This window comes from Salmo salar, chromosome ssa20, assembly GCF_905237065.1.
Source record: "Salmo salar chromosome ssa20, Ssal_v3.1, whole genome shotgun sequence".
Classification (NCBI taxonomy): Eukaryota; Metazoa; Chordata; class Actinopteri; order Salmoniformes; family Salmonidae; genus Salmo; species Salmo salar.
The window spans coordinates 16266163-16291849 of record NC_059461.1 but is presented as its reverse complement, the minus strand read 5'-3'; the positions used below and the strand labels follow the sequence as shown (position 1 = coordinate 16291849).

The following is a 25687-nucleotide window of genomic DNA, read 5'->3' as shown; positions in this document are numbered from 1 at the left end:
GAGAACCAAACCCACAACCCTGGCGTTACAAGCGCTATGCTGAGCTACAAAGGACTACAACAGCAATTAACTGACAGGAACGACTACTTGGTCAATTTAATTATATGCGGACCCAAACAAGGGATCAAATGTTCTGATAGTATTTGGTAATGTGCCTAGAAAGGGATAGTAGTTTCAACACAATATAAACAGTCAGTGTGCTATGCACCATCAGCCTTTGAAGTAATTAAAGCATTAATACACAAAGGTGTATTAATTGTGGTTTGTGGTTTCAGCATGGCTGTGCTATGGTCATAGGTAAAGTATAGCCTATCTATTTACAAGGCTACTTGTCCAATTAAATGAGAGATGGGGATGATCATTTGTTCCTTTGGGAATATAAAATCCATCACGTCCAAAAAAGGTGAGGAATTTATACTGCAATGATTATGAAAATAAAATAAAGAGGAAAAAGAATCCTGTCTAATTACACTGAACAAAAGTATAAATGCAACATGTAAAGTGATAGTCCAATGTTTCATGAGCTGAAATAAAAGATCCCAGAAATGTTCCATACGCACAAAAAGCTTACTTCTCTCAAATTTTGGGCATGAATGTATTTACATCTCTTTTAGTGAGCATTTATCCTTTGCCACGATAATCCATCCCCCTGACAGGTGAGGCATATCAAGAAGCCTTGTGCTGGGGACAATAAAATGTCACTTTAAAATGTGAAGTTCTGTCACACAACACAAATGCCACAGATGTGTCAAGTTTTGAGGGAGTGTTCAATTGGCATGCTGACTGCAGGAATGTCTACCAAAGCTGTTTCCAATTAATTTAATGTTAATTTCTCTGCCATAAGCCATTGTCATTTTAGAGAATTTGATAGTACGGTTTGCTTATGTCAACGTTGTGAACAGAGTACCCCGTTGGGGTAGTGGTGTTATGGTATGGGCAGGCATAAGCTACGGCATAAGCTATGAACACAATTGCTTTTTATCCATGGCAATTTGAACGCACAGAGATACCGTGACGAGATCCTGAGGGCCATTGTTGTGCCATTCACCCGGCACCATCACCTCATGTTTCGGCATGACAATGCACAGCTCATGTCGCAAGGATCTGTACAAAATTCCTGGACGCTGTAAACGTCCCAGTTCTTCCATGGCCTGAATACTCCCCAGACATGTCACCCATTGAGCATGTTTGGGATGCTCTGGATCAATATTTACTGCACCGTGTTCCAGTTCACGCCAGTATCCAGCGACTTCGCACGGCCATTGAAGTGTGACAACATTCCACAGGACACAATCAACAGCCTGATCAACTATGTGGAAGAGGTGTCGCGCTGCATGAGGCAAATGGTGGTCACGCCAGATACTGACAGGTTCTGATCCACGCTCCTTTTCTTAAAAGGTATCTATGACCAACAGATGCATTAAGTATTACCAGTCATGTGAAATCCATAGATTAGGGTCTAATAAATGTATTTCAATTGACTGATTTCCATAGGTAAACTGTACAGTAACTCTTGCATTTTTATATATTTTTAATAAAACAGATTTTCGATCTGCTCAGTAATGGCTGCATTGTTAGTTTGTGAATAAGCTTTTCATCATATCCACGATTTACACATACGTTCAGTCAGCTTGCAGTACAATATTTCAACCACTAGAAGATGTGCATATGCATGGTCTAAAGTTTGCAGGGAGGTGATCACATTCTCACAAAGCGAATTTATTATGAATGCCAACTTTTGCCTGAAAACCAGCGCATGCGCATTTTGGGGTATATTTTGTACTTAAGTTTTTTTTAATGAGGCCCCTGGAGTTTGCAAAAGAGGCACGTGAAAGACTGATCATAACGCAAAAGATTATATGAGCTGATGAGATAAAAATCCAACTCTTTGGTCTGAATGCAAAGCTCTATACCAGGAGAAAACCAGGCACAGCTCATTCCCCGTCTAACATCATCCCTACCGTGACATGGTGGTTCAAACAGTACAATGACCCTAAGCAGCCAAAGCAACGCTGGAATGGCTTCAGAACAAACATGTGAAAGTTCTTGATCGGCCCAGCCAAAGCCCAGACTTGAAACCCAGTGGAAAGCCTTTAAGATTGATGGGGAGTGGCGGGGAACAAACTTAAGAGCTTGAAAGAAAAATGTAAAAAAAAATCCCCAAATCCAGATGTGTAAATCTGATACAGATATACCCTAGACGACTCAAGCTGTAATCGCGGACAAAGGTGCTACTACAAAGTATTGACTCAGGAATGTCAGTACTTAACTAAATGAGATCAGTATTTAATTTTCAATCAATTTGCAAAAATGTCTACACATGTTCACTTTGTCAATATGGAGTACTGGGTGTAGATGGGTGAGAAATCAATTTGAATTCAGGCTGTAAAAAAAAGTGGAATAAGTCAAGGTTAATACTTTCTGAAGGCACGACCATCTTGTGAGTGTCCAGTCAGCTAGTGCTTTCTTTGTCTACAACATACAAATACTTCCTCTTATTTTAAATTGTGTATATCCATTTTATTATAACTATTCAAGATCGTTACATAATTTCCTTCAGTAATGCATCGTCTTAGACAAAAAAAGAACAGAAATCACATCGTCTGGGTGACCAGATTTTCAGCGGTCATCGGAATAATTTAAAATGCTCACCACAGATGGATGCCGGATCATCATATTCAAGTTACAGTAGTACTTACAACTAGAATTTAAATAGAGGCTTGTCCAGTACAAACTATTTATAAAGTGAAAACGGATGAAAGCATTACATTTAAGTACAGAAAAGTCCCCAGTAGAGTTCAATGACACATTATCTAACAGCAACAACCAATCCTAACAATTCTTGATTACTCTAATATCAACAACCAATCCAAACATTTCAGTTCAGACAGTACCAATCAAAACTAGAGGTTATGGGTAGCATCCATAGCCTTGAGCTAGCCAGAATTTAGCCAGCTAAAAGGTTAATTAAACACTAGCCTATCATGGCATGCAGTAGCACTTTATAACAAAGTCCGCTTCCACTTAGTGTCTTACTAATACAATAAAGTACATGATTGGTAAATGTTTTACCTTATTCTGCATTAGAGTCTCTCCGAACCCTCCCCCCCCAAAAAAATACATGTATTCTGTCAGATATAAGGCTTAAACAAAAAGTGCGCAAGAGTCCAGTTGTGTCCTCCGTAAAACCAAGCTGTCTTCAAAGCAATTTCCAATCACGCATTAACGACTGTCACTGTTTTTCAAAGCTTTATGGCATCAGTGGCATGAGTCTTAAACTATGTAACAAGAACTACCAGGTGTGCAGGCAGCTTATACAAAATCAATATTTAGAAGTGCTATTCCTCTGAAATGATCGAGCTTTATTATTCGTTTTACTGTATAAATTGAGTCGTAGCAGCTTTACTGAAAGAATACATGAAACAAAAAGCTTTGTATAGCTTAAACAATTGAGAGGTTTCTAGGATGCTGTCCGTACCCAGTGCTTTTTCTTCAATATGCTGAACAGTTGGCAACACTGGCACTGCCATTTTAAAATGTCAGAGTTTTATCTTGTACAGTTCTAAGTAACATGTGATAGGTGCAAACTTAATATATATAAAAATAAACAAAACATCCATGTTGACCACATTGTAGCAGACTTGGCTCCTTAGTCAAGACAGACTTAGTTGAGTGGCGGTCCAGTCTTCCATCCAGCATAGCTGCTCCACAGAAACCTCTTAGATATGCTCAGAGGTGTGTGCATCAGATGTCCATACATTGGACCAGAACTGCATCCTTCTGAAAGGCAGCAAAAAAAAAAGTGACAAGCACACAAAATCCAACTGCTCTTCTGTGCTCAAAACACACAATCCTTGAGTACACTCAAGTGGTCCACTGTAGCTCAGTTGGTAAAGGGCACTTTCCAGCTAGGATAGTGGGGTTGGATTCCTGGACCACCCGTATGTAAAATATATGCACCCATGACTAAGTCGCTATGGATAAAAGCGTCTGCTAAATGGCATGTTATTATATCCGTCCATCATCCCCCTCCGTCTCTCATCACCACGCTGTTTCAAATTATAAACTAAAATATACAAAAAAAAAAAACACTTTAAAAAAGGATGGGTATTTCAAAATGTTCAGTTGCAGCAGGTGGGTGGACTAAGGGTCGAAGTCAAGTTGACAAGTTGACGAGCTCGTGGGCCACAAACTGTTTCAAGCGCTCCAGGTACTGTCCGTAGAGCTCGACGTCGTTGTGGCCGGCACCTTCCACCCACAGGGGCTCCACGGGCCTCTGGCAGCGCTCGTACAGCGCCAGGCCGTGGGAGAAGTCGATCACCTCGTCTTCCGTCCCGTGGATCACCAGCACCGGAGACGTCACCTTGGAGATCTTGTCAATACTTTGGGAGGCAGGGTGAGGACAGACGCATGGACGTACACACACACACACAAAAGAGGAAGGGAACAGTTAGGCAAGTATAATTTCCCCCAATGCTGAAACAGATGACATGAATAGGACTTAAAATTACCCAATGTGGTCATGTCAACAGCAGGCAGCTTCCCCTTTCAGCCTTGTCAACAGTGTATTTCTCCATAACCTGGTGGCAACCAAGGACCACCAGATGGGGCTATTGAGTCCAGAGTGACTCAAACATGACTGCTTTTATGGTGTGTGTGTGTGTGTGTGTCTCTCACTTGGGAAAGGCATCAAAGCAGTAGGTTTTCTTGGTGTCTGGGAAGGCCACTCTCATGCCAGAGGTGAGGGGGGAATGCAGTACGACTGCGGCACTCTCGTAGCGTGCTGCCAGGTCCACGGACGGGACCGTACCGATACTCTGACCATACACGATCACGTTCTCTGGCCTAATACCGTACCTGAGGGGGGAGACAGAATACCCTCGGGTTAAACATTATCAGCATCAAGGTGGTAAATAACCTAATATATGATAATGTAGGCCTAGTCAAGATCAGGATGATAATATAGTAAGTTATTCAGTCAGTCTTCATTGACATGATTCAGTCACTACTCAGGTCAGAAGTCAATTGGTCAGGAGAAGGTGGAAGTCAAGGATAGGTGTGGGGCCATTGACATGTCAATAAGACCAAAGAAAAATTAAATATAGAGATGTACACATCTCTGTACATCACTTTGGATAAAAGTGTCTGCTAAATGGCATAAGTGAGAGACAGAATTCCATAGCTGATTATGGAGAATGTGACCAACACAGCCAGTCAGCTGATGATCCTGGCTCTAAACCGCTGCAGGACTGAGAACAAAACATCAGTTCTACCTAACCCAGCATGTACTGTACAACAGCACCTCTATTTCTTAAATCAATATATGAAGAGTGTCTTAACACCCAAAAAAGGCAATTGTCTCTACCTACTAGCACTGAATTTGCAAAGAAATAGGCCTACTTTGAAGGAAAAAAATGTACTTAAAGATGAATTAACTAATTGTACGTCACCTCTGGATAAGAGCGTCTACTAAATTACAAAATGTAATCCACTATTCCCTATAAGAAAAATAATTATCATGAAAGAGCGGATTGTTGTTGCCAATGGAACAACCTCATTTTCTGATTATGCAAATGAAATCAATAACATGCAACTAGTAGGTTTTCAAAACATTTCACTTTAGAAAGGTGAGGCAAAGAAGCTCCACAAAAACAGAGCATGGGTGTGTTCATTTGGGCATGTAACAGAAAATGTTTGGCAACTGAAATGAAAAAGAGTATCTTCCCATTTGGTGCATGAACACAAAGCTTTTGTATTGAAGCTTCAGACATCCTCTGCCCCCAGCGACTTGCCAGTGAAATCCAGCCAGGCTGAACATTGACCCCAGAGTAGGTCATCCAACTGGTTGGAGTGTGACAGCACAGGCACGTGATGGGGCGGAGGCTCACAGGAGGTCAAAGCCATCCAATGGACTATGTAGGAGTTTCCCCGTTTGACAAGGTCCCATAGGAATTAACCCCATATAAAATAACCTAAATACTCAATGTGGGTGAGGAATTTAAAAACTTCAGCCTGTTCTTTACATGCAACCGTTTTTGAACGTTAGGCCTGGATGTCATCTTTAGTCTATATCAGACACATCTAATCTAGTTACTGGTTTTACTGCCAGGCTATAAAAGGCTGGCCAAAGCATAAAAATAAGAGGTTGTCAAAACACACTGATTATAAATTAATCTAAAACATCTGATATACAGTAAAGTCAGGTGATATGAACGTGTGTGTTCTGCCAGGCCAAAAAGGACCAATTTCAGCATGAACTCACTTCACCTCACTGAGCATGCTCCATGGTTATGCAAGCTCTAACACCCCATCAATGTATTCCCTGAGCCGAGACCAATCCAAACTATAATGCAATAGATCCTTTCGCTCTGTCACCCCCACCTCATATTGTCTAGGGTGGAACTCTACTAGTGTCACTACTAGGGCTGACCTCAATTAGTCGACATTGTCTTTTGTTTGGAGCCCTCCGCTACCTTGCCTGCGCGCAAATGTAGGCATATAAAATTGCCCATTTGGGGATCTGATAGTATTTCTGATTGGCTTAACGCACCACCACTAATGACCTGTAGAGATTCTCAAAGTAATGTTTTCACCTCAAAATAGCAGACGGTTCTCTGTCAACCAATATTTTTTGGGGGGGGACAGGCCTAGTCACTACACAAGTACATAGAATCTACTGTGCTATCCTACTGCATCTCCAGCCGGCCTCGGAGCCTGATTCCTCCAGGTTTCTTCCTAGGTTCCTGCCTTTCTAGGGAGTTTCCTAACCACTGTGCTTCAATATCTGCATCGCATGCTGTTTGGGGTTTTAGGCTGCGTTTCTGTATAGCACTTTGTGACAGCAGCGGATGTAAGGGCCTTATAAATACATGTTATTGATTGACTACAGTGACACCACCAATACAGAGGGAGAGAATTATATTCATTGAAGAGGGACGTCTTTGAAAAGTCCAGGTAGTCCCTCCCGGTTTGTCTGTTTTCATCCGTTTGGTGCCTAATATATAGTGCATTCAGAAAGTATTCAGACCCAACTTGTCCCACATTGTTATATTATAGCATATTCTAAATGGTTTGTTCCCTCCCCCCTTTCAATCTATACACAATACCCCATTTCACAGTAAGGTCCACACAAATACAATTTCATTTTGTTTGAATGACATACCAAACATTTACACAAGTACTCAGTGATTACAGCCTTGAGTCTTCTTGGGTATGACACTACAAGCTTGGCACACCTGTATTTGTGGAGTTTCTCCCATTCTTCTCTGCAGATCCTCTCAAGCTCTGTCAGGTTGGATGGGCAGCGTTGCTGCACAGCTATTTTCAGGTCTCTCCAGAGATGTTCGATCGGGTTCAAGTGCAGGCTCTGGCTAGGCCACTCAAGGACATTGCGAGACTTGTCCCGAAGCCAATTTTGCGTTGTCTTGGCTGTGTGCTTAGAGTCGTTGTCCTGTTGGAAGGTGAACCTTTGCCCCAGTCTGAGGTCCTGAGAGCTCTGGAGCAGGTTGTCATCAAGGATCTCTGTACTTTGCTCCGTTCATCTTTCCCTCGATCCTGACTATTCTCCCTGTCATGTTTCCTCCAGACATGACGGTTGGCACTGTGAAGTAGTGATGTGCGACATAAGCCTAGCTTCTTGAAATGGGTCACATACAGGTTGTGTTCTATATATTGTTCTAGTGTTAACTATGAAGTTGTTAATGTTCTTAGCTTTAGCCTTTGAAAATAGACAAAAAGATCCTGGGGATAAGCATGTGCATCTTCAATATGTACCACTGTTCCACTTTAGTGCATTTAACTATATGTCACAAGTAAAAGCCTTGGGTAGTGAGTTGACAATTCCAAGTCTGGAAGGTTTAAACTACCCTCAGACTTAAAATAAAGGAACATTTTACATCTTCCTAATGAATTTCTATAAATACCTGTTATGACCGATAATACGTTTTTAAAGAATGCCTTCGGTGGGATAATTGGTATTACCGAAAATGTGCCATTCTAAGAGAGGCTTATAGGAAGATCATTCCATTTAACTAGATCTGCTTTCATATTGTTGAAAAATTAAAGTAATATATATATATATATATATATAACACACTTTCATTTCTCAACAATATGAAAGCAGATCTTAAACACAATGTAACTCCAAGTCAATCACACTTCTGTGAAATCAAACTGTCCACTTAGGAAGCAACACTGATTGACAATAAATTTCACATGCTGTTGTGCAAATGGAATAGACAACAGGTGGAAATTATAGGCAATTAGCAAGACACCCCCAATAAAGGAGTGGTTCTGCAGGTGGTGACCACAGACCACTTCTCAGTTCCTATGCTTCCTGGCTGATGTTTTGGTCACTTTTGAATGCTGGCGGTGCTTTCACTCTAGTGGTAGCATGAGACGGAGTCTACAACCCACACGTGGCTCAGGTAGTGCAGCTCATCCAGGATGGCACATCAATGTGAGCTGTGGCAAGAAGGTTTGCTGTGTCTGTCAGCGTAGTGTCCAGAGCATGGAGGCGCTACCAGGAGACAGGCCAGTACATCCGGAGACGTGGAGGAGGCCGTAGGAGGGCAACAACCCAGCAGCAGGACTGCTACCTCCGCCTTTGTGCAAGGAGGAGCAGGAGGAGCACTGCCAGAGCCCTGCAAAATGACCTCCAGCAGGCCACAAATGTGCATGTGTCTGCTCAAACGGTCAGAAACAGACTCCATGAGGGTGGTATGAGGGCCCGACGTCCACAGGTGGGGGTTGTGCTTACAGCCCAACACCGTGCAGAACGTTTGGCATTTGCCAGAGAACACCAAGATTGGCAAATTCGCCACTGGCGCCCTGTGCTCTTCACAGATGAAAGCAGGTTCACACTGAGCACATGTGACAGAGTCTGGAGACGCCGTGGAGAACGTTCTGCTGCCTGCAACATCCTCCAGCATGACCGGTTTGGCGGTGGGTCAGTCATGGTGTGGGGTGGCATTTATTTGGGGGGCCGCACAGCCCTCCATGTGCTCGCCAGAGGTAGCCTGACTGCCATTAGGTACCGAGATGAGATCCTCAGACCCCTTATGAGACCATATGCTGGTGCGGTTGGCCCTGGGTTCCTCCTAATGCAAGACCTCATGTGGCTGGAGTGTGTCAGCAGTTCCTGCAAGAGGAAGGCATTGATGCTATGGACTGGCCCGCCCGTTCCCCAGACCTGAATCCAATTGAGCACATCTGGGACATCATGTCTCGCTCCATCCACCAACGCCACGTTGCACCACAGACTGTCCAGGAGTTGGCGGATGCTTTAGTCCAGGTCTGGGAGGAGATCCCTCAGGAGACCATCCGCCACCTCATCAGGAGCATGCCCAGGCGTTGTAGGGAGGTCATACAGGCACGTGGAGGCCACACACACACTACTGAGCCTCATTTTGACTTGTTTTAAGGGTATTACAAAGTTGGATCAGCCTGTAGTGTGGTTTTCCACTTTAATTTTGAGTGTGACTCCAAATCCAGACCTCCATGGGTTGATAAATTTGATTTCCATTGATTATTTCTGTGATTTGTTGTCAGCACATTCAACTATGTAAAGAAAAAAGTATTTAAGATTTCATTCAGATCTAGGATGTGTTATTTTAGTGTTTCCTCTATTTTTTGAGCAGTGTATATACATACACTTAAGCATCCTAAGTATTTAATTTTTTTGTGGTCCACTTAAAAGGACTAATTATTTTGCTTATTGCCATTTAGTTTTTTTCCCCATGTTAATTTCATATCCTGTGATTTGAGTATTCTGAAAATATTTTTAAGCAAGGGCATTGAACTTTCAATACTGGTCAGGTATAAATCAGAAGAACTCCAAATGAGTTACGTTTATTAATTTTACCAATACCCGTTTTGGGTCCTGTCTAATTCTTTCTGCAAGCGGTTCAATTGCCAGTGCAAACAGGAGGGGGGAGTTGTACATCGCCATATTGTGCCCCTTTCTAAATCAATTTCATCATCAGATAATGTATTGTTTGTGCTTTAGGACATTAATACAATAGTTTTATTATTAAAATTGATTATTTCAGCTGGTAAGTAGAAAGTTTAACAGAAAAGGCCATTCAAGACGGTCGAAAGTCTTTTCTGCATCAATAGCCATTATTGATCAATCTATATTATTTTTTGGGGGCGTATTGTATTAAACCGAAACATGTTCGTGTATTTAATAAGGGTCTCTTTTTTAATAAACCCTGTTTGCTATGTATCAAGTCTGGCGAGACTTTTGCCATTCTATTACTTATAACCTTTGCTTTCATTTTGTCACAATTTATTGAACTTATGGGCCTCTAATCAGAAAGGGTCTCCAGATTTTCCTGGTTTTAATATAACTGAACTGTTTCATACATGGAACTACTGAATTGAGTGATGCGTGTTGTCATGTTTAAAACAGGGGTCTACTTTGTCCAAAAAAACTTTATAGAATTGTAATGGGAAAGCCATCAAATTGTATTTCATGCCAATAATGCAATCTGCGAGGGGGGGGGGGGGGAAACGAGAGAGAGAAGAAAAACAAATGATAAAGGACACCGTTGCCCTAGATCCCACAAGAACTATACCTACCTCGGCCTAAACAGTAACCCCACAGGTAACTTCCACAAGGCTGTGAACGACGTAAACGTCAAGGCAAGAAGGGCCTTCTACCTATGCCATCAACAGGAACATAAAACGCAACATCCCAAATAGGATCTGGCCCCCCCAAAAAACTTAAATCAGTTATAGAACCCATTGCCATCCACTGTAGTGAGGTCTGGGGTGCACTCACAAACCAATAAATCACATGAGACAAACACTAGGACTGTGGCAGTCTTGGAATTTGAGGTTAAGGTAATTGGCCAGAATAATGTACACCGGGGGGGTTACAATTCTGTTCGTACACTTGTTAACATGGATATGGTTCTTTATAAAAACCCATTTGAAACAAGCCACTACACTTAGTTATTATCCTGGTATTTCATTATTATTCAGGTTATTACATAAATATTACATCAAATGTCAGGTTGGAAGGGGGGGGAAATCTGTCACATTTGTGTATTGACAACATTAACGGAGTCAAAATAAAGATATGCCTACCTTGTCGGTTGGCTTTTCTGCATATAAAAAATAAAATACAGATCCTATTGACATCCATGCTTTTGTTACTTCTAGGCTGGACTACTGCAATGCTCTACTTTCCGGCTACCCGGATAAAGCACTAAATAAACTTCAGTTAGTGCTAAATACGGCTGCTAGAATCCTGACTAGAACCAAAAAATTTGATCATATTACTCCAGTGTTAGCCTCCCTACACTGGCTTCCTGTTAAGGCAAGGGCTGATTTCAAGGTTTTACTGCTAACCTACAAAGCATTACATGGGCTTGCTCCTACCTATCTTTCCGATTTGGTCCTGCCGTACATACCTACACGTACGCTACGGTCACAAGACGCAGGCCTCCTAATTGTCCCTAGAATTTCTAAGCAAACGGCTGGAGGTAGGGCTTTCTCCTATAGAGCTCCATTTTTATGGAATGGTCTGCCTACCAATGTGAGAGACGCAGACTCAGTCTCAACCTTTAAGTCTTTACTGAAGACTTATCTCTTCAGTAGGTCCTATGATTAAGTATAGTCTGGCCCAGGAGTGTGAAGGTGAACGGAAAGGCTGGAGCAACGAACCGCCCTTGCTGTCTCTGCCTTGCCGGTTCCCCTCTTTCCACTGGGATTCTCTGCCTCTAACCCTTTTACAGAGGCTGAGTCACTGGCCTACTGGTGTTCTTCCATGCCGTCCATGGGAGGGGTGCGTCACTTGAGTGGGTTGAGTCACTGACGTGGTCTTCCCGTCTGGGTTGGCGCCCCCCCCTTGGGTTGTGCCATGGCGGAGATCGTTGTGGGCTATACTCGGCCTTGTCTTAGGACGGTAAGTTGGTGGTTGGAGACATCCCTCTAGTGGTGTGGGGGCTGTGCTTTGGCAAAGTGGGTGGGGTTATATCCTGCCTGTTTGGCCCTGTCCGGGGTATCATCGGATGGGGCCACAGTGTCTTCTGATCCCTCCTGTCTCAGCCTCCAGTATTTATGCTGCAGTAGTTTATGTGTCGGGGGCTAGGGTCAGTCTGTTACATCTGGAGTATTTCTCTTGTCTTATCCGGTGTCCTGTGTGTATTTAAATATGCTCTCTCTAATTCTCTCTTTCTGTCTTTCTCTCGGAGGACCTGAGCCCTAGGACCATGCCTCAGGACTACCTGGTATGATGACTCCTTGCTGTCCCCAGTCCACCTGGCCGTGCTGCTGCTCCAGTTTCAACTGTTCTGCCTGCGGCTATGGAACCCTGACCTGTTCACCGGACGTGCTTGTTGCACCCTCGACAACTACTATGATTATTATTATTTGACCATGCTGGTCATTTATGAACATTTTAACATTTTAACATTTTGACCATGTTCTGTTTTAATATCCACCCTGCACAGCCAGAAGAGGACTGGCCACCCCTCATAGCCTGGTTCCTCTCTAGGTTTCTTCCTAGGTTTTTGGCCTTTCTAGGGAGTTTTTCCTAGGGAGTTTTTCCTAGCCACCGTGCTTCTTTCACATGCTTTGCTTGCTGTTTGGGGTTTTAGGCTGGGTTTCTGTACAGCACTTTGAGAATATCAGCTGATGTACGAAGGGCTATATAAAAATAAATTTGAAAATTTGATTTAAACCATTCAAACGAAGTCTGGGTTTCGTCCCACTTTTCCCAAATTTTCACAAGGAGTACGCTGTAATGAGACATAATGTAGCCTAAGCTACTGAAAATAGGCCTTGTATAAAGATTTTAAATCATGACAGGAGCGTTTGATTCTTAAGAGTCCAAACAGGCTACTTTAGGAAACTTTCTGGATGGACATATAGACCTACAGAGAATCAGCTTACTCAGACAAACCCATGTTAAAAGCATGCATCAAAGACACCAGTGTGTTAGAAATATTTGCTTTTCTTTACATGTTAAAAACACCTAGGACTACCTTAACCTACTTTCAGAAAACCTATAAGATAATGAAAATGACAAGGAAATGATGAAGGGGACAGCTATGCTATAGTATGAAGATGAAATTGACAATGATTCAAATAGAAACAAACACACACCACGTCCATAGAAACATGGCCATAAGTCCATTTATCAGCGACGCCAATTAGAGGGGGAGTTTGTTGGAAAGATTTTTCAAATACTGTGAGGAACTATTATAATTTGAATAGATGTATTAAAAATACATTAAAAAAAAAAATCAAAAAGGACTTTATTGACTTAATGTGTGAGGTGAAGGGGGAAAAAAATAATATTTGAAAAATTACTGAAGCCCAGCTGGGTACTTCCCTACATTTGTGAGAAACAGGCCAGGTACTTCCATGCGTACTCAGGCGCGTGTGTTCCGTCAACATTAAGAGGACAGAGAAACAAGACATGTCATTGCTCACATGGAGCGGGTAAATGGTATGAAATAAACCAAAACTTGTTGCATATTAACGTCTTCATCATAACCGTCAATTACACATTCAATTAGTCACAGCCATAACAAAAAACTGAGAAACTGCATGCAGAATTCTGCAAAAATACACACAAAACCCCAAATAATGCATGCAGAGCAGAATTAGGACTATCTGCTAGTTATCAAAATACAAAAAAAGAGCTGTTAAATTTTACATCCACCTAAAAGGAAGCAATGCCCACACCAAAGTCCTCACCTACAGAGAGAGATGGATTAATTTAGAAGAGTCTCCTCAGCCAGCTGGTTCTGAGGCACTCTGTTCACAAATACAAATAGACCGCACAGAGCCCCAGGACAGCAACACAATTAAACCCAAACAAATGAGAAATAAAAAAAAAGAATTATGACACACTAGAAAGAATCAACCCCCCCACCCCCCCAAAAAAAGGAGAAAATTGGAATGCTACCTGGACCTAAACAGAGTACAGTGGCAGAATACCTGACTACTGACTGACCCAGAATTATTGAATATGTACAGACTGTGCAAAGCCTTGCTATTGAGTCACCTGGCTCGAGAGAAGACAGGTTATGTGCCTGCAAAATGAGGGGGAAACTGATCTGCCCTTCCTAACATCCTGCCAAATGTATAACCACATTAGAGATACATATTTCCCACAGAGCCACAAAGAATTTGAAAACAAATCTAACATTGATAACACTTGAAATGTATATCTCTTTTTGAAACCTTTAATGCAATATTAACTGTTAAGTTATTTGTTGATGTTTTGTCTTCTCACTAATGTTTTTCACTTGCTTTGGCAACGCAAACATGCTTCCCATGCCAATAAAGCCCCTTTGAATAGAATTTTGAGAGAGCGAGAACTAGAGAAAGAAAGAGGAAGTAGGCTAAGCGAGCGAGCGAGCAAATGTAAGGGAAGAATGAAGAAGGGAAGAACAGAACTGACAGGAGAGATCAAGAGGAGGAAGCAGTCAGGCTATAAGCAAATTCGGTCTTGTGTACTGTGTGTTCTGTACCATTTTTCACTTAAGAGGGCCTGATGCTACGTACCCGCCTGTACATTAGTAATAGCTGCTCCCAGCAGTGGAGGCTGCTGAGAGGACGGATCATAGTAATGTCAATGGCATGTTTGATACCATTCCATTGACTCCAATGCAGCCATTATGAGCCGTCCTCCCCTCAGCAGCCTCCACTGGCTCCCAGTCATGTCAATCGGAACTGAAGATTGAGTGGTTACACTCAGACTGAGAACACTGCTGCCATTGTGTGCAGGGCATTGTGGCCCCATACCAAATGACGTTACGAACCACGAGTAGAGGTCGACCGATTATGATTTTTCAATGCCGATAATTGGAGGACCAAAAAAAGCTGATACCGATTAAGTCGGCCGATTTCTTTTATTTTTAATAATGACAATTACAACAATACTGAATGAACACTTATTTTAACTTAATATACATCAATCAAATCAATTTAGCCTCAAATAAATAATGAAACATGCTCAATTTGGTTTAAATAATGCAAAAACAAAGTGTTGTAGAAGAAAGTAAAAGTTCAATATGTGCCATGTAAAAAAGCTAACGTTTAAGTTCCTTGCTCAGAACATATGAAAGCTGGGGGTTCGTTTTAACATGAATCTTCAATATTCCCAGGTAAGAAGTTTTAGGTTGAGGTTATTATTTCTCTCTACCATTTGTATTTCATATACCTTTGACTATTGGATGTTCTTATAGGCACTATAGTATTGCCAGTGTAACAGTATAGTTTCCGTCCCTCTCCTTGCCCCTACCTGGGCTCAAACCAGAAACACATCGACAACAGCCACCCTCGAAGCATCGTTACCCATCGCTCCACAAAAGCCGCGGCCCTTGCAGAGCAAGGGGAACAACTACTCCAAGTATCTGAGCGAGTGACGTTTGAAACGCTATTAGCGCGCACCCCGCTAACCATTGCACATCGGTTACACCAGCCTAATCTCGGGAGTTGATAGGCTTGAAGTCATAAACAGACCTGTGCTTGAAGCATTGCGAAGAGCTGCTGGCAAACGCACGAAAGTGCTGTTTGAATGAATGCTTTAGCCTGCTGCTGCCTACCACCGCTCAGTCAGACTGCGTTATCAAATCATCAACTTAAACATAATAACACAGAAATAGGAGCCTTAAGTCATTAATATAGTCAAATTCGGAAACTATCATTTTGAAAACAAAACGTTTATTCTATCAGTGAAATACGGAACCGTTCCGTATTTTTATCTAACGGGCGGCATCCCTAAGTCTAAATATTCCTGTTACATTGCACAACCTTCAATGTCATAATTCTGGCAAATTAGTTCGCAACGAGCCAGGTGGCCCAAACTGTTGCATATACCCTGACTCTGCGTACAATGAACGCAAGAGAAGTGACACAATTTCCATAGTTTAATATTGCCTGCTAACATGAATTTCCTTTAACTAAATATGCAGGTTTAAAAAAAAAAAAATAAACACTTCTGTCTATTGATTTTAAGAAAGGCATTGATGTTTATGGTTAGGTACATTCGTGCAAAGATTGTGCTTTTTTCGCAAATGCGCTTTTGTTAAATCATCCCCCGTTTAGCGAAGTAGGCTGCCTTTGGTAGGAAGAAAGTTCTCACAGTTCGCAACGAGCCAGGCGGCCCAAACGGCTGCATATACCCTGACTCTGTTGCACAGAACGCAAGAGAAGTGACAATTTCCCTAGTTAAAATAAATTAATGTTAGCAGGCAATATTAACTAAATATGCAGGTTTAAAAATATATAGTTGTGTATTGATTTTAAGGGGCTTTTTTCGCAAATGCGCTTGTTAAATCACCCGTTTGGCAAAATAGGCTATGATTCAATGATAAATTAACAGGCACCGCATCGATTATATGCAGTACAGGAGAAGCTAGATAAACTAGTAATATCAACAACCATGTGTAGTTAACTAGTGATTGTTAAGATTGTTTTTTATAAGATGGTGCTCATATGGCTCAGTTGGTAGAGCATGGTGTGTGCAACGCCATGGTTGTGGGTTCGATTCCCACGGGGGGCCAGTACAACAACAAAAAAAAAATGCATGAAATGTATGCATTCACTACTGTAAGTGGCTCTGGATAAGAGCTTCTGCTAAATTACTAAAATGTAAATAAGATAAGTTTAATGCTAGCTAGCACCTTACCTTGGCTCCTTGCTGTACTCGCATAACAGGTAGTCAGCCTGCCACGCAGTCTCCTTGTGGAGTGCAATGTAATCGGCCATGATCGGTGTCCAAAAATGCCGATCACCGATTGTTATGAAAACTTGAAAAATCGTCCCTAATTAAAATCGGCCATTCCGATTAGTCGGTCGACCTCTAACCACAAGTTAATAAAACCACTTACTGTGTGGGTTGCCCTGGCCTCTATGGTGTGTGTGTGTGTGTTCAATGCTGGAGAAGAGACCTTAATTTTGTCTCCAATCAATAATATGATTGATTAGGAAGTTTGTCGTTTTCACTTCCTGGGGCACAGGCTGTTGCCGGGGTTGCATTGGGTCTCAGTAGAGATCCTATAAAATTCTGTCTGAAACCTCATTGGAGATCTGTTGCTAGGCTACCAGTCAATATTAGACTTAGGAGGATTGACTGCTGGAACACCTCCAAGTCCAAGTGAAAAGAAAATTATACAGCACTATTCTATAGGAGTGGACAGCCCTCCCAACCACAGCAGGCTCACACTGAGAAAACAAAACCCTTTCAGTTCCAGAATCTCACAAACGGGTGTCAACAATTTCACAAACAAACTGTATACTACACACTGAACGTGCCATCCTACTCGTGTACACAACGCAATCACACCCTTTTTATGAAAGCAATTTCGATACTGGTCTTATCTAGGACATAGTTCATTAAACATGTCCTCTATCCATCCCGGATCTCAGCCTACTTCCCTCGTCCCTATCGTCTCCCTCTCTCTGGGTGGTGAAGAGAGCAGATGGTGTTACCGACACACCCAGGTGCGGGGCCTCAATGCCATAACCGGATACTGGCTGTACGCCCTATACCCTAGGACAATATGCAACAATAAAGAGTGTGTGTACACACCGGCAAAGCAGTCTGCTGACGGTGTGGGACACACCTTCTGACTCATGACTGAGTCACCCGACTACTCAGGTAAAACATTTTTTGTTTTTAAAAGAAGACGACCTCACCCTGCACCAGAACAAATAAACGTACAGCACACACACACACTAGGGCTGTCCCCGACTAAATAAGATCTTGGTCAACAAAGAGAGTCGTCTGTTCTTTCGACCAATCGATTGTCTACATTGAAATAAAACTTGTATTTTTCCATATATTGAGCATGTCTGATGCTTTAAGCACACGATTAAATAATTAAGAGAAAGTACGAACAGCAATTGATTTGATTGTGCAGGGCTCAGAATTGCTGTGCTGTGTTAAAAATAAAAAACAGCGAGTGACTGACTAGAACCCGTTGTTTCCCTCCTCCCTGCTGCAGCGACCACCATAGGACAGCAAAGTGTTCATCCCACCGTCCGTGTTGCTGAAACATAATCACAGCCATTTGACTGAAAAGTTCTGTACCAAAATCATTAATTTGTTTAGGAAAAACATTCCCTCAACCCTTGCTCGCTTCACGTGACACATATGTATCACATGCACGTGACCAAAGGCCGAGTCGCACAGGACTAGTATTACTAGAGAACGTTGGTCATGTAATTATTCCAGAATGTCTGTTATTCCAGAGGACGATTCAGATGGGATTTCTCTTCTTTTTTTGGGGGGGGGGGGGGGGTTCTCCAAACTGCCCCCTGTAATTCTTATTTTTGTTCAATAAATTGACAGTTATGACAGAAGCCTGGAGGTTTTTCATTCTAGGAATGAATATGCATTATTTTAACATGTTGAGGTGATAGGGCCACACTGAACTTGGTTACCAAGTTTCTAAACCATCTTTGGTTTAGTGTCGCCATAATATTTGAATTGAGGAAGTGTGATCATAATCATTAGGATATTTTGGCAATCTTCAGTGAACTAAACAATGCAATTGAGATGTTTTTTAAGGCTATGGATGAGAAAGTTACCTTACTTAGAAACATTTGCCAGCTGTATTTTGCTTTAATATCTATTAACATTAAGGGTTGATAAAGTTGATATATGAATGTCCTGCATGTAAGCTAAGTTAATGTGCAGCACTTTGGTTCGATAAATTGAAGTATTTGTTTTCTTGCGCAAACCGTAAGCAACACCTGTCAAACGCAAGCATTTCTCTCAACACAGGGATGTCGATTTGCACGGGACTAATATTTTGAGAGGACCTTGGAGTTGGCCCCCCCAAAAAAAACAGTAGGTTATTCTGGCTGGAATAGTTACTCTCCTGCCATGTAAAAATTACTGACAGGCCTCTCGAGTGGCACAGTGGTCTAAGGCATTGCAGTGTTAGCTGTGCCACTAGAGATCCTGATTCGAGTCCAGGCTCTGTTGCAGCAGGACGCGACCCGTGAGACGCACTGGGCGGCGCACAATTGGCCCAGCATCGTCTAGGTTAGGCCGGCAGGGATGTCCTTGTCCCATCGCGCTCTAGTGACTCCTGTGGCGGGCCGGGCGCATGCATGCTGGCACGGTCGCCAGGTGTACAGTGTTTCCTCTGACACATTGATGTGGCTGGCTTCCGGGTTAAGCGGGCATTTTGTCAAGAATCAGTGTGGCTTGGACGGACAGCTCTCGACCTTTGCCTCTCCCGAGTCTGTAAGGGAGTTGCACCGATGGGACAATTCGATACCACGAAATTGGGGAGAAAGAAAATTACTAACTGGCAGATTCGGACAGGACTAAAATTACAGATGTGGTGTTTTGCGCTCATAATTACATTACCCAACCTCCCCCAGTAAAACTAATCCCATCCGAAGAGGGCACAATAGGGCCTGGAGAAGGTTTATCATCAAAGATCTCTGTACTTTGTGCCGTTCATCTTCCCTTGACCCTGACTAGTCTCCCAGTCCCTGCCACTGAAAAACATCCCTACAGCATAATGCTGCCACCACCATGCTTCACGCTTGGCATTCTGGCCAAAGAGTTCAATCTTGGTTTCGTCAGACCAGAGAATCTTGTTTCTCATGCTCTGAGAGTCCTTTAGGTGCCTTTTGGCAAACTCCATGCAGGCTGTCATGCACCTTTTTACTGAGGAGTGGCTTCGGTCTGCAGAGATGGTTGTCCTTCTGGAAAGTTCTCCCATCTCCACAGAGGAACTCTGGAGCTCTGTCAGAGTGACTATCGGGTTCTTGGTCACCTTCCAGACCAAGGCCCTTCTCCCCTGATTGTGCAGTTTGGTGGGGAAGCAAGCTCTAGGAAGAGTCTTGGTGGTTCCAAACTTCTTCCATTTAAGAATGGAGGCCACTGTGTTCTTGGGGAACTTCAATACTGCAGACATTCTCATCACTTTTGTTAGACAATAAGGCAAGGGCTGTTTCATCTCATTCTACTGCTGCCTCCGCCGCATTGATCTCAACACTAATATGAAATTAACCATGTTATTATGCATATAGCTACATGGTCTAGGAAAAGGCACCAATTCAACAGCGCACTAATGCGTTTCAGAATTGTGGACAGCGACCACGATTCTGGACAAAGCACACCAATTCCACATTTACTTTATAACAAAATAATATATTTTTTTAAGTGTTGCACCATTGTTCTTATGTAAAATAAATAATTTCAGTAGCACGTTTTTAGACTGATCCCCATGGCCTCCACAATGGATCAGTCCACTCAGACAGGTGTCTTGTATAGAGGTGGGACGATTTCAAGTTTTCATAACAAATCGGTAATCGGCATTTTTGGACGGCGATTATATTGCAATCCACGAGGAGACAGAGTGGCAGGCTGACCACCTGTTAAGCGAGTGTAGCATCAAAAGGACCTTGTGGCTGCAAGGAGCCATGGTAAGTTGCTAGCTAGCATTATACTTACCATATAAAAAAAAATCTTCACTCTCTAGTTAACTACACATGGTTGATGATATTACTAGGTTAACTAGCTTGTCCTGCGTTGCATATAATCAATGCAGTGCCTGTTAATCATTGAATCACAGCCTACTTCAACTTCGTAAAACGGGTGATGATTTAACAAAAGGGCATTCGTGAAGAAAAAAAAAAGCACAATCGTTGCATCAATGTACCTAACCATAAACGCCTTTCTTAAAATCAATACACAAGTAAACATTTTTGAACCTGCATATTTAGTTAAAATAAATTCACGTTAGCAGGCAATATTAACTAGGGAAATTGTGTCACTTCTCTTGCGTTCAGTGGAAGCAGAGTTAGGGTATATGCAGCAGTTTGGGCAGCCTGGCTCGTTGCGAACTGTGTGAAGATAATTTCTTCCAAACACAGACCGTAATTCATTTGCCAGAATTTTACATAATTATGACATAACATTTAAGGTTGTGCAATGTAACAGCAATATTTAGACTTGGGGTTGCCACCCGTTCGATAAAATACGAAACAGTGCCGTATTTCACTAAAAGAATAAACGTTTTGTTTTCGAAATGATAGTTTCCAGATTTGACCATATTAATGACCTAAGGCTCGTATTTATTATATTATAATTAAGTCTGTGATTTGATAGAGCAGTCTGACTGAGCAGTGGTAGGCAGCAGCAGGCTCGTAAGCATTCATTCAAACAGTACTTTAGTGCGTTCGCCGGCAGCACTTAGCAATGCTTGATGCACTTAACTTCAAGCCTATCAACTCCCGAGATTAGGCTGGCAATACTAAAGTGCCTATAAGAACATCCAATAGTCAAAGGTATATGAAATACAAAATGGTAGAGAGAAATAGTCACTGCGTCATAATTCCAATAATAACTACAACCTAAATTCTTAACTGGGTATATTGAAGACTCGTTAAAGGAACCACCAGCTTTCAAATATTTTCATATTCTGAGCAAGGAACTTAAACGTTAGCTTTTTTACATGCCACATATATTTCACTTATTTTCTTCTCCAACACTTTTTTCATTATTTGAGACAATATAATAGATTTTTATTTAAAGTAATACAATAAAAGTTAATTCAGTATTGTTGTAATTGCCATTACTACAAATATTTAAAATAAAAAATATATAAAGACAAAAAAATGAAAAAGGAATATTAAAATCGGCTTTTTTGGTCCTCCAATAATTGGTATCGGCGTTGAAAAATCATTAAAAAATAAAAATACAAAAAAATAAAAAAAAAAAATAAAATCCGTCGAACTCTATTAGAGATGCCATTAAATTACGAGAGTATTCCAATTCTTAATTCTATGGTCATCTTTATCATATCTGCATCTAAATACATGTACAAGTTTCCCCACATGTCTCTGTTAATCCAAACACAGGGCAGTGAAATACGGCAAGATTAACCATGTTATTTAAACGAGGCCAGGGCTCCCTGAAGAACAGAACAATATCACATGCCCAGTGGATACTTGGGGCAGGCAGTGGTGAGGAAGGTCCCCATTGCGCTGATCTGAGGTCTGTGTCTTTTTGCCCTGTGTGGTTACAAATAAGACTTATGGGGGGTGGGTTTATCTTGGATCTGCCATTAGGGGCAGCTTCTACCATGAGGGTGTCAGTCAGTTTGGCAATTATGGGCCAAAACTGACATGGAACTTTGGATTACCAGTGGATGGGTGGCGTAGTGGGGCAGAACCTGGCATAATTTTGAGGTGGTTAGAGCGTTGGGCCAATAACCAAAAGGTTGCTAGATCGAATCCCCGAGCTAACAAGGTAAAAATATGTCCTTCTGCCCCTGAACAACCCACTGTTCCTAGGCCGTCATTGTAAATAAAAATGTTCTTAACTGACTTGCCTAGTTAAATTATTTTTTACAAATGTGCAGTTTAGCCTTACAATGCCAGAGTACGCTCTGATTTTCAATCATTCGATGTAATGAACAGGAAAAGCTGTCCCCACCTTGCTTTCCAACCTAGGGCATATAAGCCACGGAGCGAGCTGAAGGTGGAAAGACAGTCAACAACGTCACAGACAGCTGCTCCTCCACCATCACCTCCGCCCCCTGGTCTCTTTACTTACCGTGTCCTGAGGGAGTGCCAGGCGGCGTCCACGTCGGCATACAGGTTTTTTTCCGAGGGTTTCCCCGAGCTGGCCCCGTAGCCAGAATAGTCGTAGGAGAAGACGTTGCAGTTGATGCGTGAGCCCAGGCCAATGTAGAAGCTGCTCATCTGGCCCAGGTCCACGGCGTTGCCGTGCGAGAAGAGGAGCGTGAAGCGGGCACTGGGCGAGCAGCGCACAAACATACAGGCGATGCGGTTGCCACGCGAAGTGCGCGTCATGAAGCACTCGATGGCGTCCTTCTCATGCGCCGAGTACTGCCAGTCTGCACGCTCAGACAGGTGCAGGGTCCAGCGGCTGCCGCTCTCGTCACACAAGAGGGTGTAGGTGGGCTCCGGGGGCAGGAAGGCCAGCTTGGAGGTGATCTTGCTGGGACATGGAGGGCAGCAGAATAGGCAGCACAGCTCACTCAGGGACAGGTGGTTCATCCTCAAACCCTGCTGGGGCAAGGGGGGGATCATTACCATTTACTGCTCATCATTCACTATTACTAAAAAGGTATCATTGACGTGGCACATTAAATAGCAAACACTTGCATGATCTCCCCAAGACAGAGGACAAATGGGAGGGTGTAAGGTGCATGCATGTTTACATGTGGTTAGGTTAATTGTACACCTCATGTCTCTTATCCAGCCCAGTGCACAAGCACACCCCAGTTATTGATGGCCATTTTGAAAGTATGCTCAGACACACAGCTGTGACTCACAGCTGAGTCTCGACCACTGATGTATTACTCACTCCACAAACAGACCAACAACCGACCATGAGTCACACATGTTAAAGCGTATCACCAGATTTCACCTCTGCTTAAACTCTAACAGAAACCCTGTATCTAAAACACGTTGAGGCTAAACATGTATTTTGGGTTCGGCGAACCCTGGGAAGAGTCGACCGCGAGTGTTTAGGCTACTAGGCTGGTTCGCAGGGATTCTCAAAGCTCTCTATCCACCCTGTCTTGTTAAGTAGGAAATAACATGAACTCGCCTCGGCTTGCCCTCAACAAAGCTGCTTTTACATACATGCCTTCCTTGGCCCTGGGATCATTCGACAGTACTGATGAGCATTTCTTCTGTCTGCCTCAAAGTTTCTCGCTACGCTGAGTACATAGAGTAGCTTTTCCAATGCCTCCTCGGTCCCAGGCTTGCTTTCAGAAATAACTTTTAGTTGGTTTGTTAAGAGCCTGTTGGTCAGCTTCTTTGTGATGATCTGTCTGCACTGCCTTATTCAATGATGCCCTATCAAAATGTCCCTCTGGTGAAATGGCTAGGTGTTTTCAATGTATTCTGTGAACCACACATGCTTTAAGAAAATATATTGTTGTCATATGCATGTTTCTCAATCTCCAGTTCTGACTGGTCCATTTAGTCAGTCCTCAAGTGCTCATTTTAATGCATGCCATTCCCTCCCACTATACTGTGTTGCCTAATCACTTTATCCCTACCTCAATTACCTCGTTCCACTGCACATCGACTGTACTGGTACCCTGTGTATACAGCCAAGTTGTCATTACTGTGTATTTATTCCTTGTTTTTAATTTTCTATTATTTACTTTGCATTGCTTGGAATGGGCAATAAGTAAGCATGTCACTGTTAATCTAAACCTGCTGTTAAAGCACGTGACAAATACAATTTTATGGTGTGTGCGTGTGTTTTAATATCCAGGTTATGGGTCAGACATGGGGTGGGCGCAGTCTAGTTCACACAGATTATGGAAGCCTATTTTCGTTAAAGATGGGGCTGGGGACAGGAATCATGCTCAGATGTTAAGATATGTAGTTATGACGATTCTGAAACCACTTCTTTACAGTAAGTTGAGCACTGTCCAACATGAAAATAACCACTTGTCTTGGATGACAAGCTTGGCGGTGACCCCTCCGATAAAAGCAATTCAGATTCTAGGGGACCACAAAAATATCATTGTCGACGAGAGTTTGTTTTAGAGACTAACGTTACAGTACCCAAAAGGCCTGGCTACAACGTTAGCTGGCCTAACGTTACTCTATACATTTAACTAGTTAGCAATTCACGTTAACAGTGGCACTTTTTTTTTCTGAATCCCTGTCGTGTTTGCCAGAATTGCGTCGCATCGATTAGCGAAAACAAATCGTAGGTCTAATTTAAGTGAACAGTCACGCAGTACTCAGCAAAGAAAAGGTAGCTAGCAGCTCATTTACATTAGTTAGCAAGCTAACAAACACCGGCAATAATGTTAAGCTTTGAAAAACTGGTAAACGGCGAAGAGGATCTCACACATACCTGGTTATTGGTAACGTCACGGGTTGTAATTAACGTCTGAACAAGCCAGCTGATGAAAAACAGCTAACTGGAAACAAGTACAGGTAGCTAGTTAACCAGGCAGGTTGACTTGAATGTCCATTCGTTCCCCCTCGTCCACTCTCTTATAGGTAGCGTTAAATAGCTATGTATCTTCTTGACACTTGTACGACTACCCAAACCAAGCTCTGACTACTTACCACTCAAGCTTGTCAACAAGTAGTCCTGATAATGACTTAACTGCATCCACAAGACTTGCGTAAACAAATATGCTATATAATTGTTGACTGTCACCAGTTTCAACCCTTCTCGCTAGCCCACTGTCGCTAGATGTCTTCCGTTCAAGCCAAGGGAACATATCGAAACCGCAGTGGCGAGGTGATGATTGGATTGGTTTATAAGAAAGCCAATTACAAACTACAATGTGCTAACAGAGACCAATCAGATTGCTCAAGGCGGTGTTTTGCAGCGTTGAAAACGACTGACTCACTGGTCGTATTCGATTATGCTGAGCCGCGGGGCACCGGACATAGTCCGTCACGTCATCAGACGAAAGCGCGGAGGGAGGCGCGCCCTTTTCAATTCGAACAGTGATCTGCGCCGCTCGATCATTTTGTCAACAAGGCAGCATGGTGTATGGTCCAGAAACACACAACATTTTTTTTTCTCGATAAAATAAATGTTAGATTTTTCTAACTATTTTTCATTGGAAATGCAAATAAAGCGTTTATCAAAAGCAATCCCGTTTGCATGGGAAAACACAGGATCCTAGTAATTACTACACGTGCTTAATTACGTCACTTTAGTTTTGAGACGACTTTGCTGTGG

The 25687-nt window shown here is 42.5% G+C and overlaps 1 protein-coding gene across 6 annotated transcripts; it reads right to left on the bottom strand.

The window, feature by feature from the left end:
• Positions 1-2498: 2498 nt before the first annotated feature.
• abhd17b (abhydrolase domain containing 17B, depalmitoylase) lies at positions 2499-25361 on the bottom strand. 6 transcript variants are annotated; one of them, XM_014160659.2, is made up of 5 exons: positions 25060-25361; positions 24842-24908; positions 22547-23025; positions 4678-4857; positions 2499-4382 (listed from the first exon to the last, which is right to left on the bottom strand). In XM_014160659.2, exons 3-5 carry the CDS (start codon positions 23011-23013, stop codon positions 4157-4159), a joined length of 873 nt encoding a protein of 290 aa, XP_014016134.1. In that variant the 5' UTR covers positions 23014-23025; positions 24842-24908; positions 25060-25361; the 3' UTR covers positions 2499-4156. The 6 variants fall into 6 exon arrangements, with proteins under 6 accessions (XP_014016134.1, XP_014016132.1, XP_014016133.1 ...); XM_014160657.2 differs by having other exon boundaries at positions 22547-23022; positions 25060-25360; XM_014160658.2 differs by having other exon boundaries at positions 24842-25361.
• Positions 25362-25687: the final 326 nt, after the last annotated feature.

Bases quoted from the DNA above. Each gene is read 5' to 3' on its own strand.
- abhd17b (XM_014160658.2), bottom strand. From the start codon at position 23,013: ATGAACCACCTGTCCCTGAGTGAGCTGTGCTGCCTATTCTGCTGCCCT. The intron at 4,858-22,546 runs GTAAGTAAAGAG...CTCCCCCCTCAG, and splicing joins TGGCACTCCCTCAGGACACG to GTACGGTATTAGGCCAGAGA. The intron at 4,383-4,677 runs GTGAGAGACACA...TGCCTCCCAAAG, and splicing joins TGCTTTGATGCCTTTCCCAA to TATTGACAAGATCTCCAAGG.